Raw genomic sequence first — 13,739 nt, forward strand, 5'->3', positions numbered from 1 at the left:
AATATGCTAACAGAAATCACAGGTAGAGAAGAAAACTATTAAAACAAGTGATATAAAATAAGCATTAATTCAATATCCTATCTTCCTTGCCCTGGCGATTTTTGTAACAATGAACATTTTAGTAGAAGTATCAGTTTTACTGTAATAAATAAAGCTAATAAATTAATTCCATACACTTGCCTTCTCAGGTTTAGACTCCTCTTCATTTTCATCATCAGATGACGGCCCCGCCAAAGTTGATACTTTACTAATTACACCAAGTCTAGCCAGTTGGTCTAGAAAAAGATCACCACCTTTATCCACTAAATCCCTTATGATTTGCAAGGCTAACAAATGGCCATCATCATCATCCTGTAACACATTGGGGTGAAAAGAAAATAACAAAGGCGATCTTGTTACTTTATACACTGAACTGCAGATGTGGTCACAGATGGACACTGTAAAAATTTTAGGGTTCTTTATTAACAAATACATGGAATCAATTAGTATAGCCCCCTTTTTTGTACTGGTGTGATAAAGGATAACATTTTCATTCTTCCTACCTCTTGATCAAGCACTGTGGCTGTGATCTCAACCAGTATTGTGGGAAGGTTGTGGCCAGCATCAGAGTCACAAACCTCTTTCAGCAGCGCCTCAGAACAAAAATGTATCATTTTTCTAATGAGCGCAAGACTTGCTTTCCTTTAAAAGATTGTAGAAAAAAAAAGGTTCTTACAGTGATAAAGCAAGCAATAATAAAAAAAAATATGGTTCAAGATAAGACTTCTTTTGCACTCTATTCATGCATGTTTTCAAAACACAAGAAATTAAATCTGTTTCAGTTTTTGTTATTGGTACCAAAAATTAGTTATTGTTACTACGTCCTAGATTATCTTTAAGAATAATGCACCTCTGGTATTTTTTTGATTCTACAGCACTATCAGTCTAACATATACCTTTCTCCTCAACCCTTTCCTAGGTAAACCTATTCTATGTCCTGTCTTTATCCACTTCTAATGCTGGCAATTCACTTCTGCACACTCTGTCACCCTCAGGTATTCAGCCTTTCACTTCAGTCATACATTTCCCATGTTTCGAGACCCCTATAACTTTCAATTCTAAACATATTATTAGATCATGCAGTTTTCCACACCAAGAACCATAATTAATCCGAAAGCAAATCACTCCTGTAGGGGTATAGATTAATTTTTTGACTGATTTCCAAAAACACAATTTTTTCTGATTCATAAAGATAACTTTCAAGTAGAGAGCCAACTACTTCTCTGTACAATCTGCAACAACAATTAAATCATGCATAGACTGTTAACATAGATACTTATTTCTTTTATTTAAAATGACCTAGTTTAAGCTTTCTATCATCAGCTCAAACGGAGCCTGTCTCCACTAGAGACCTTTCTTATCTTGCATTTTCACCCAAAGTACCTGTAAACCTTAGGAACAGAAATAAGAGATAGGAATAAATGTCATATTTGTACTATGAAAGGCTAAGAGGTTATAATCACATGCAATTTATCACAACCATTATGCCATGCACAGTACTCCCTTTGAAGTAATAAATTAGACTATATTTTTGCAATTCAACAGAATTACGAGGAGCATCCTCTCCAGTTAATATGCTGTTAAGTACATCTTCTAAAACCTTCTAAAATAGCTTTTTCTAGTCTTGCAGATTTTCCAATGAATGTGTCTTGGTATCACTTTATTAGTTTTTCTCTACTAAATTACAGCTTTCATTACAGTGGCAACAAACAGATATAACCAAATCCTGATTCATAGTGTACACAACATACTATGTGAACATAGCATTCTTTCATCATGCTGCTATAGTCAAGAGTATGCTCTGCTCTCATATGACTAACCAGTTTTTTTTCCAACACATCACTAGAAAGGGAAAAAACACTACTTAAAATGCTAAGTAAAAATCACTCTTACAACACTTCCTAAACAACCACTTCTAGTCAAACATACATTGTCACTAGCATTACTTAAAACTCTTAGATTTACTTTGCATTACTTAAAATTCTTAGATTTACTTTGGCTTTTTTAAACATGTATTAAGATATTGTCTCTCATGATAATATTACCTAATTGAAGGCAACATAGTTTGTTGAAATGTTTGTGCAAACACAGGCAATAGTCTTTTCAAGTATATGGGTGCCATTTCTGGATCTCCTTTTGGTTCATTACATTCCTCCTCATCCTTGTTTGCATCCTTCTTTTTCTTCTCATCCCCTTTGTTGACAGGACACATCCAATCCCCTAGAAAAATTTTTTCCTCAATACCTTCAATTGCAAAAGTCACCTAACCATACAAAAACCCCTTCAAAACATCCAAGTTTCCTTTATTAACATTTAAGTACCCGAACTTGAACAAGCATTCCTAAAAATATGACATTTACACATGCATGACTTCTTGAATAAAAGTCTTTAATAAGTATCACCTGTGGCACCAGAATTCTCAGGTACATGGAAAGGGCAGTTCCCATGCAGAAAGAAAGGGTACCAGAGAAGCTACCAAGGCTGACATGCTCTGAATCTACAATAAAATCCCAGTTTAGCCTGATTCCACAGCTGAAGAGTAGCACAAATGGACCTGATCATGCCGGTTCACTCAGTTATTTCTTTGGTAATTTCCTTCACTTAACAACATCTTAAAATACTAAGGTTTTTTATGCGTGCTTTATGGGTTAAGGAAGATGGTTTACTTTTTTTTTCTTTTTTAAATAGCCTTAATAGAGCAAAATTCTAAAAACTGCATAACTTAACATATATCAGCATTTCTACTATAGCAAGTGTTAGGGAATTCAATATTTCACTCACCTGGAGACTGAAGAATAGCTACTACTTCACTGTGCCCCCTTTCCCGAGCTTTGTCCAGAGGAGTTTTTCCATCTTCATCTCTCAAATCAGGATTTGCTCCGTGTCGTAAGAGAGTCTGAGAACAAATATTTTTATGTATGAAAAAAAATTAGGATTTCTTCTTCCAAAGTAGCAAATGAGGCTTTCATACGTCACTCCCACAGTCTTTTCATGCTTGTAAATATTCTGTGCTTTTTATATCTGTAGAGCTAATATAAACTATTTTTATTCATTACTGTCCTAATTCCCTATAATGAAAAATCTGTGTTTTGACAAACACTGTAAAGAATATGTAAATATTTGACAGTGCATGTGTCCACCATATTGCATTGAAGATATTTTGAACAGAACAAGATGAGGAGTCAGCAGGTAACACTTTTTAAGAGTCAGTTTAAATCATACCTTTGCTACCTGAGGTCTTCCAAAACATGCTGCATAATGCAATGAAGATGACCTCTGACCTCTGTTAACATCAGCACCCCTTTCACAGAGGAATTCTACCTGTTAGACAAGAAAAACAAAAATAGTTTTTTTTAATCTTCCTTTACATAAATAATGCAACTTCTTAAGGGTCTATTAATCAATTTACCATTTCCTGAGTTCCAAAAGCTGAGGCCCAGTTTAAAAGAGTTTGTCCTACATCATCCATAAAATTTACTTCAAAAGCTGGAAGATAAAATTAAATAACATAGTTAAAAGTTTCCACAACTATAAACTACAGTTCAACAGTGTTCTTTAAACAAAAAGCAGGTCTTAAAAAAATTAAGCATCCTCAATAATTCTGGAGAAGCATTTATGCTCTTAATTGCAATAAAAAAGGTGGCATAAGTAAGATTAGTAACAAGATCTACCGAGTATTCAACAAAGTAAGCAAACATGTATATAATTATTTTCAATGAACTACCTAAGCATTTCTTACGACACGTCAGATTATAAAAATCAAAGATAAAGCCAGCATCTTGTTTTCTTTTTCCGAGTATTTCTGCTTACCTCCTGTGTCAATTGCATCTATTAGTGCATCAGTATCTTTACTGCGGATACAATCTATCAGTTGCCGATGAGAACGTTCCCCAGAACTATCCAGCCTCCGCAATCCTGGGATTCTGCCTGTAGATCCAGCACTAGACTTTGGCAGGGCTTTTCTGCCTTCAAACAGTAGCACCAAAAGAAGATCAACTAACCGCATGGTATCCAGTACACATCTCTCGTCACCCTGCAACGCACTTTCTATAGAATCTGGAAGCTCAGATCTTAGGAGATCCTGGAAATAATTAAAAGTCTGAACAATAAAAAATATACAGGGCTTTAGAAAATACTATCATAATTGGGTTTTTATTTCCATATGAAATGTTTCCTTTTTTCCCCTCTTTAAAAATAACTTACATGTGCATGTATCTGTACATATACATATCAAAAAAATAAGATCTATAAATATGTATATGTATAGCTATAAAACAGTAATATAAATCTTATATGCATTGAAGTATATGAAGGGGAAAGCCCCATAAAAACAAAACGCTGTAGCATGAAAGGATTTCTTACATGTGTTACTACTGGAGAGCCTCTACACAGGGTTGACAACAGGCTTACAATAGTTGACACCTGATTACTTAATTTAGAGTCTGCAGCTGTAGAGGGTGCTCCAGTGCTGCTCCGTCCAGGTTTGCAAGCTGAAGATGGTCCTGAGGCTGTCCCACCAGCAGCTGCCATGCGAGATAACAACTCCTCAGTTAATCCATGTTTAGCTAATGGGGCTGGGTCAACTCCACGCCGTGTGAATCTGTCAGCTAATGAAGCAAAGCATCTCAAAGCTCCATCTGAAACCTAAGAAAGATGTGCAAGAAAAACCAATGAAGTATCTTTTACTCACGATGAGAAGATGCTAAGGGGATATCCACAAGAATACAGGACACATACAAGAACTTGATTTTCCCATGAAGCTTGATTGTTCAAGTTATATTTAAAGGTCTACATATTTCTCTTAACAAGAAAGTTTTCAATTAGACCAAGCCTAAAAATAGGACAAACTGGGAAAAGCAAATTTTGCACTTGGATAACTCAGATTATCCACTGAGCACCTCATACACAAGAATTTTTATGACAGTAAGCTATATAAATATATATAATATATATAAATACAAACTTCCAAATTTAGGTTTGTCACTAAAGTCAGGAAAAAAACCAACCAACCAACCAATCGCACATAAAAAACCTCAGTGACACTGTAGAAACAAGGCTTACTGATCATCCTCTTAACAGTCCAGTAAAAAATACTGCTGGCCAACTGCCCAGGAAAGGATTCAACATCTTTTCATGTCAATACTGAAAATAAAGGAAGGTTTTGCCTTTAACATCTTTCTACCTATACACTAAAAGTGTCTCGCTCAGTCTTTTGGATCAGGAGGATTTCACCAGTCTATCAAGATAACTTGCTTCAAGCACATTTGCCTTTAAAAAGACGTGCAGTAGCAAACCAGACTGATGTCAAGAAATACTAGAAAAACCCCCACAATACCTATTCTCTAATCAAATTCTGAATCACTACAGTTCTTACTCCCTAAAATGTCAACTCAGGAGTCCATTTTCAAAACAACTGTCTGCTATCACAGAACAAGGACTTCAAGACAGTAACTCATCAACACACAGAACAAGATTACAATACTAGCCAGACTCCATGAAGATAAAAATCTTACATCTCCATTAAGTGTGCAGACTTCTGATATGGTTTGTACATGCCAAACATTCTGCATTATCAGTACCCTTTTGCACCAGATTTTTTTATTAAATGTGAGTGGTCACTGTTCATGTCCTCTGGCATTTTGCTCCAGTTCTCTGACAACACAGATAAACAATTCTGCCAATCTTTATGCAATTTGCAAATACTCCATTGATCTTTACCTTAGCAGCTGTCAGAAATACACAACAAAGTCCACTTGTTTTTTAACACACTGTGTTAATGGCATCAGCTTACAAGGCAAAAGAGCACTTGGAAAGTATTTACATTTCTTCTCCCAAATTGCAAGTGTAACACAAAGGTTAAAAACCCAAAATTATACGCTGGTCTTGGGGCCACATTCATCTGATCTAAACTTATCCATCAAGTGGTGTTACTAACTGGCAGCCCACGCAACAAGTGATCAAACCCAACAGTGTAAAAGGACAAGGTAGGGAGCAACAAACTTGAAAAGGGACATTATTGGACAAATCCATAATACACATCCAACATCCACTGTAATCCTGAGGCTTGTTTTATGCATAACCTATTTATCAAGGATACCAGTACGGATTTATTTTCTGTCATCTGGGTCCTATCCTAAGCAAGTTTATCTTTAAGCTTAACTCCTGAAAAATTAAGTTAATTTGAACTCTCATTCATATCTCCAACAGACCCAGCATCTGCTTTTCTCTACCACCTTATAAACTGGGAATTAAAATACTAAAGACTTAATGGTTTTAATGTTTTGAATTTCAAGATTACCTTGCCTCCGATGATTAATGTCCTAATAAAATTATTTAATGGCTAAAAACACGATAGCTTGTTCTGAAATAGCTAGTGTATGGCAGCCCCCTGAAAATTTTTAAGATCTAAAAATATATTTTAAAAAAATTATCTCACAGGCAGGAAGATTTAGTTTCTCAAATATGCTGTGCTTAATGAACCACACTGGAGGCTGGATTTGTGCATGTAGAGAAAGGAATGAGGACAAAGGTCAGAGTGAAATGGGGACTCAGTTCTGAGTATAGACAAGAAGCCTCGCCAGGCTACAGCAAGAATTTGGCTTAATGGCTATTCCAGAGCATTAGTATGACATACACAGCAAGATTCTACTAGCAGAAACATAATTTCTCTGGGATTCATTTTCTAGATATGACAGGGACTACTTCATCTCGTTAGTAAAAGTGCAGTAAATAAGTACAGCATTTCAACTAGTATCATTTAAGCTGGCTTCCAGTGTAATGCTTTAGCATTGACTATGGATGCTTCCATTGCTTCTCTTAGTCCAGCAAGAGAAACGCAAACCAAATTAATTTTTGCCTCTTATGCTCAATTTTATAGCGACTGAGGTGCAGTCACAGAACAACAAGTACATCAGCTACTGCCTCAAAACTCACTGAAAAAAATTAAAGGATATTTTTTCAATAGAGTTTTCAGAGGTTAAATAAGACTGTATTCAAACACCAGCACTTGGAGCCAAACACTAAGCAGTATTTTTATTCTCTTACCACTACAACTATAAAGGAAACTATCGTAATACCCAAATATAACAACTTCTGTGTAAACATACAGTTAGGGAGGCTGCATAAAGTTACCTAGTCATTCCTTTATTAAACACACTGAAAGTTAAATTCACAGCACATTGAGCCAACTATTACATTACCTGATGGTCTTCATGTTTTAATAAACTAGACAGTGATTCCACACAGATCTCTAATGAAGAATCCTGAGGCTCCATTTTGCCACAGAGTCTGGATACTACAGCCATAGCTGAATGCAAAGTATCTTTATGAACAAGGTGTCCACTGTCACGAATGAATGTCAGAACACAGTTCAACCCTCCAGCTTCAAACACAGCTCCTGACTCACGGGTGCAGATTAATTCTAACACCTATGCCAAAAAGAAATTTAATTTGAATGAAGTTCACACAAAAAGTCAGTTATTTATATCCACAGCCAGATACTTATATCAATCTACAGAATTGCTTAAGAAAATGAAACAACAGGGAAAAAGAAAAACCCCTCTCTTCCTCAATGCCCAGAAGGGGCCAAAGCCTCCAGTACTCTACTAGTTAGTAGTTGCAGCTTTCTTCAAAAATATGGGAGCCAATACAAGAACATCCCCCAAAGGCATGGTCATAACAGGTGTTCATAAAGACAGGTAATAATCACCCTCTTCCTGGAAGAAACACACAACTGAGAGTTTTGAAACCTGTAAGAGCACCATTAGCCCAGTGAGGTACTTCTGAGTCAATTGGAAATAGTACATAGGAAATACATGCATAAATTCTGATGCCACGGAAATCAAGAACCCCAACTATATGTTACCCCATGGCCATGAGTTATGACTTAAATGAGAGACTGTAAGGGTCTTCTAAATTTCTCTAAAAACTTCAGAAGGGTGCAGGGGAGCTAAATCTAGTGCTATTGAAGAGGCAGCAGACATTTTTTTACCAGGTAATTTATCTGTATCTGGAGCAATTTATCTGTATCTGTATCTGGAGAAATTATTATTTTCTTTGGTAGCACAAAATCAACCTTTGGCATTCTATGAGCATTCTAGTCATACAAGATAAACAGGAAATTTCTTCTAATATTTTTTGTTTTATTTTCTATACTTTTTTTAAAAGAAGATTGAGCTCTGAAGAGCACCAGACTGACAGTAAGGATAAGCAGCAGTGTCAGCATGGTACACTTTTGTCATAGTCTATGTTTTTGCATCACATTTTAATTAAGAAAATAGAATTGGAATATGAGGATGCCCCTTGGAAATACAAAAGTATTCAACTCCTTAAACAAGAGGTTCTGAAGTATACTTACCTTGACACATTGCTCAGCCAAATCTCTGCTCGTTCTGTTGTTAAGTTCAACAACTACCAAACGATTACAAAGTGCTTTGATAGCTCCATCCACTCCCACAATCCTACGGGTGCATTCAGCCGATACATCCAGGTAATATGTTATGGCACGAGCTGTTACTTCCAGTACATTGTCTGGAGCACTTTCATCAAGAAAAATTTTGCACAGTGCTGGCAAAAAAGTTCGAGGAGGGCATCTGCGGGGGAAAAAAACACAACACATTACTACTTAGGTTGTGCACACTTCTCTACAATTAAGCAATTTCATATACTTCCATGTTAATGCTTTCCATGCACACATCATTTGCTCAACTAGTTCACTGTGGGTTCAGAATGTTCATTTAGAACACTGTATCTCATATACACGTGAAAATTCAAGTAGATAATCTGAAAAGATATTGCATTAAGAAGCCAGCAGAAAAAAGATACTCCTGAAATGCTACCATCATACGGGGGGAAAATTTATCTTTTTGAGATTTTTTTCTAGGAATTAACTTCACACCACTAAACAGAATGCATGTTTTCTTAACAGTGCTTCAAAGTTCATGATGCTTACTAGCTACTTAATCATGAAATTTCATATACAAAAACTAAAGATTTTGGGTTTAATACACAATTTGATTTTGAGTGGTCCTTTTCCCCTATCTTTTCATCCTATTTAAGTCTCCTCCCGCCTGTCCCCTGTCTGCCTCATTTTTACCCCCTAATCACACTGAGAACATATTTAATTAACATAGCTTATGTCTAATACATTTTCTCTCCACATCCATGTCTCAGTTAGCCTATGACTCTCCTCTTTATTGCTAGCCTCATTTCCATATGCAAGAATGGTGAAGAACATCCCCAAAACTTCAAAACAAAAAAGCAAGCTGCACTGGTCCTCCTTCTATTCCTCCGATATTACAGAATATAAACTGAAATAATACTTGTCATTATTAGAACAGCTGTGGATAAGATGGATTTGGATCAAAAATTCTAAGACACAGAGCTATATTTTAAGTCAATTTATCCTGCAGCAGCACATTTAGCATAACTTAGCATTATGATGGCTCACCACAGTGGTGAAAGACTTCCAAGGTGATAGTGGGGTATTAAGTGAAGGGGATATATGCTGTGACAGTAGTCAAAATAGTGGATACCTCAACCCTAGATGTAGGAGACCGGACTAAATCTACGGGAAGCAAATCTAGCAACTTTTCCTTCAAGTAGGGTTTTGGTTTTCAAAAGATGGCCTAGAACTTTTCTAAATCCAAAAAAGAACAAATAACCACATGTTTTTTAGTCTGGAAGACAGGTGAAGCACTTGTTGATGAATCATTCTGAAGACTCGGAGGTCATTCAGTATCCCATCTGGTATGCAATGACTCACACAAAGACACCAAATCCTGGGACAGCAAAATGCTAATAGTTTCCTTCAAGATCTTACTATGCTTTATGAAATAACTAATAATGCTGCCTTACAAATAAATACATTACCCAACAATACTTAATGACAAATTAATAAGTGAAGCTTCAGTAAAGCTCAAATCACACATGTACAACTTATACTGGCCTATCCAGCCTATAATGTCTGTTGTTCTTAAGAAATTTGTTATTTAAGAACCCATTGTTAAGAAGGGTTTACACAGTAACTTTGCATTTTAGACATTATCCATTCACTGGGGGGAAAAAAGATCTGAAATTTGTACTCATTATTAGATGACCATCATATGCTGACACAAGAAGCATTTCAGTACATAAAATTTCAAGTGGACAATGTATTCAAGGATTTTGGTGTTGGACCTTTTATATTGAATTTTATGCAACACCAGGCAGATCACTTAAACACTGCTATGAACAATGTTCTTCAAACTATACTGCAAGAAAAAAATTCCAATAAACACAAATCTTAAAAAGCCCCAAACAAACCACACCAACATATGTATTACCAAGTGGAAGGTAGGGAGCTCCACTATCTATTTTAATACTAGCAAGAGCAGTACACCATTTTTCTTAGATGGCCACACAGCTGCAGAAAGTTAAAAGCCATACTTACCAAATCTAAAATTTACTTTTCTTTTCTATGATTTAACATCTTATAAAAAAACACAAGACAAAAGGAACTCGGGTGTATTTTTTTTAAAGAAATTTAAAAAGGACATTTAAAAAATTAAAATTCCATCCTTAAAACACCTATCCACCAGAGCCAATTACCCAGCAGACACAATAAAATACTAAGTTACTAAGAGCATATCATTTATATTGAATTCTTTGTCAGCACACAAATGCCAGTGCATTGTATCAGCAATGCTGTTGTTATAAAAGCACAGCTCTCTAGCACAAACTTAAGAGTGGAGGGTTTTTCCTTTCTGCCAGAACCTCTAGCTACACTAATCAGAGACCACCTTTTCAACCAGCAGGTACAGAACAATCTCCAGTTGATGTCAGTACATTTGTTTTCTGACTTAGAGGAACAATTTCCAGTCTTCCCATAAGAAAACCAGGCTTCATCACAAAATCACAGAATGGCCTGAGTTGAAAGAGACCTTAAAGATGATTCAGTTCCAGCCTTCCCACCATGGGCAGGGGTATCTTTCACTAAACCACATTGCTCACAGCTCCACCCAACCTTGCCTTGAACACTCCAAGGATGGGGCATCCAAAGCTTCTCTGGGCAACTGTACCGGGTTTGTGTGACCAGCTTTTGGAAGCAGAGAGAGCTACAAGGGTGGCTTCTGTGAGAAGTTGCCAGAAGCTTCCACCATGTCCTGCAGAGCCAATGCTCCAGGATGGCCTTGCTGCTCACCAAGGCTGAGTCAATCAGGAATGGTGGTAACACTTCTGTGATAAAATATTTACATAAAAAAAAAAAAGAAAAAAAAAAAACAGAACAGACAAAAAACAGTCATTGCACAGATGTAATTGTGGCCAAAGAAAAGTGGGGTGAGAATATGTGAGAGGAACAGCTCTGCAGACACCAAGGCAGAGAAGGGGCAGGAAGTGCTGCAGCTGAGATTCCCCTGCAGCCCATGAAGGACCACAGGGATGCAGAGATCCATCTGCAGCCCACGGAGGAGACCCAAACTGGAGCAGATGGATGCCCAAGAGAAGGCTGCAAACCCAGGGGAAACCCATGCTAGAGCAGGCTGTGCCTGAAGGACTGAACCCCATGGAAGAGTCACCCACACTGCAGCAGTTTGTGGAGAAATGTTGCCCATGGGATGGACTCACATTGGAGAAGTTCCTGGAGGACTGTCACCTGTGGAAGGAACCCCACACTGGAGGACTCCTCTTCCTGAGCAGCAGCAGAAACAGGGAGTGATGAACTGACTGTAAACCTCACTCCTCATCTCCCTGCACTACTGGTGGGGGAGGAAGTAGAGATTAGGAAAGAAGAAAGGGTAGGGGAAAAGGTGTTTTTAAGATTTATTTTTCCTTCTCATTATTCTGCTTTGATATTGTTAGCAATAAATTCAGTTAATATCCCCAATTCAATGACAGTGAGTGATTTTTCTCCCACACCTTATCTCAACGATGAACCCTTCATTATATTCTCGCTCTTCTGTCCAGGTGCAGAGGGGAACAGAGCAGCTTTGGTGGGTGCCTAGCATCCAGAGAAGGTCAACCCATTACAGTAACCTTGTCCTGTCACGACATGCTCTTGTAAAAAGTCCCTCTCCAGCTTTCTTGTAGGCTCCCTTCAGCTATTAGAAGCCCATAATTAGGTCAGCCCAAAGCCTTCTCTTCTCCAGGCTGAACAATCCTAATTTTCTCAGCCTTTCCTCATAGAAGAGGTGCTTCATCCCTCTAATTTTCATGGCCCTAATCTGGAGTCAGTGCAGCAGGTCCATGTCCTTCCTGTGCTGGCACCCCAGAGCTGGGGGCAGCACTGCAGGTGGGGTCTCACAGAGTAGAGCAGAGGGACAGAATCCCCTCCCTGGCCCTGCTGCCCACACTTTGGATGCAGCCCAGGACACCCTTGGCTCTCTGGGCTGGCAGTGCCCATGGCTGGGTCATGTCCAGCCTCTCAGCCAGCAGCACCCCCAGGTCCTTCTGGGCAGGGCTGCTCTCCATCTGTCCATCCCCAGCCTGTGCTGATACTGGGGGTTGCTCTGACCCAAGCACAGCACCAGCACTTGGTCTTGTAAAAGTTCTTGTTAAACTCATGAGAACCCCATGTGCCCACTTCTCAACTTTATTCATCCCCCTGGAGGGTATCCCACCCTTCAGATGTGTCAGCCGCGCCACTCAGCTTGGTGCCATCTGCAAACTTGCTGAGGGTGCACTCAATCTCTTTGTCTATGACATTAATGGAGATATTAAATAACACTGGTCCCAAAACAGATTGCTGAGGGATACCACTTATCACTGAAGTCCATCAGGACTCTGAGCTATTGACCACTACCTCTGCATGTGACCATCCAACCCATTTCTAATCCATCTAACAGTCCACCCAGCAAATACTTCTGTCTCCAATTTAGAGAGAATGATGTTAGGAGGAAGCCTGTCAAAGGCTTTACAGAAGTCCAGATAAATGACAACTGTAGCCCTTCCCCTGTGCACTGACAGTCATCCCATCACAGAAGGCCACAGGGTTAGTCAGGCAGGGCTTGCCCTGGGTGAAGCCATGATGACTCTCCCAAACCACCTCCCTGTTCTCTGTGTGCCTTAGCACAGCTTCTAGGAGGATCTGTTCCATGACCTTCCCAGGCACAGAGGTGAGGCTCAGTGGGCAGTAGTTTCCAGGGCCCTTCTTTCTACCTTTGTAGACAGGTTCAACATTTCCTTTTCCAGTAACTTCAGACTGCAATGACTTTTTATGGAGTCATGGAGAGTGACTTGGCAATTATAAGCAGAATGGTTGTGGAGTCTCCTCTGGAGATATACAGATTACACCCACAAGCACACATAGACCATACAGATAAATTCAGATTCTTTTGGCTTGTTGAAGTTCCCTCAGGCCTTATCAGTGTAAAGTTACCGAAAACAAGAGACCAGAAATACAAATTCTGTCATTCACACACAGTCTAGATCAATAGTTCAGCCTGTGATAACAGGCAAGAAGGATATATGGACACATCCCCAGTACTCCAGCCATGATCTTCTCAAACAGGTGGCTAAACAATTACAGAACAAAATTGCCTAGCTGTCAATTTGAAGTACTTCAGTCTTTATGCTGTAGGTAACTCTCCTATCAGTAACTGCATACAAACAAAAGGACACTGGCCAGCTTCATAGTGACCACCCTTTAATCCCCGAATTTGCACTAAGCGATGACATGTGTCTCCTGCGGTTGAAACTATGAGCATCAGCTCTACATTGTCTCA

At 38.5% G+C, this 13,739-nt stretch overlaps 1 protein-coding gene across 6 annotated transcripts in view; it reads right to left on the minus strand.

The window, feature by feature from the left end:
- HECTD1 (HECT domain E3 ubiquitin protein ligase 1) overlaps nt 1-13,739 on the minus strand; it is a 65,892-nt gene that overhangs the window by 34,591 nt on the left and 17,562 nt on the right. For 4 of the 6 annotated variants that reach the window (XM_062494670.1, XM_062494667.1, XM_062494671.1 and 1 more), the window contains exons 4-13: nt 8,396-8,630; nt 7,239-7,466; nt 4,402-4,683; nt 3,850-4,138; nt 3,449-3,525; nt 3,262-3,360; nt 2,821-2,935; nt 2,085-2,259; nt 543-681; nt 181-351 (exon numbers count right to left, since the gene is read on the minus strand). In XM_062494670.1, the coding sequence (XP_062350654.1) occupies nt 181-351; nt 543-681; nt 2,085-2,259; nt 2,821-2,935; nt 3,262-3,360; nt 3,449-3,525; nt 3,850-4,138; nt 4,402-4,683; nt 7,239-7,466; nt 8,396-8,630 (1,810 nt within the window). The remainder of the gene's footprint in view (nt 1-180; nt 352-542; nt 682-2,084; nt 2,260-2,820; nt 2,936-3,261; nt 3,361-3,448; nt 3,526-3,849; nt 4,139-4,401; nt 4,684-7,238; nt 7,467-8,395; nt 8,631-13,739) is intronic. The other 2 variants (XM_062494668.1, XM_062494669.1) reach the window with 1 other exon arrangement.

Source organism: Cinclus cinclus, chromosome 6, assembly GCF_963662255.1.
Source record: "Cinclus cinclus chromosome 6, bCinCin1.1, whole genome shotgun sequence".
Classification (NCBI taxonomy): Eukaryota; Metazoa; Chordata; class Aves; order Passeriformes; family Cinclidae; genus Cinclus; species Cinclus cinclus.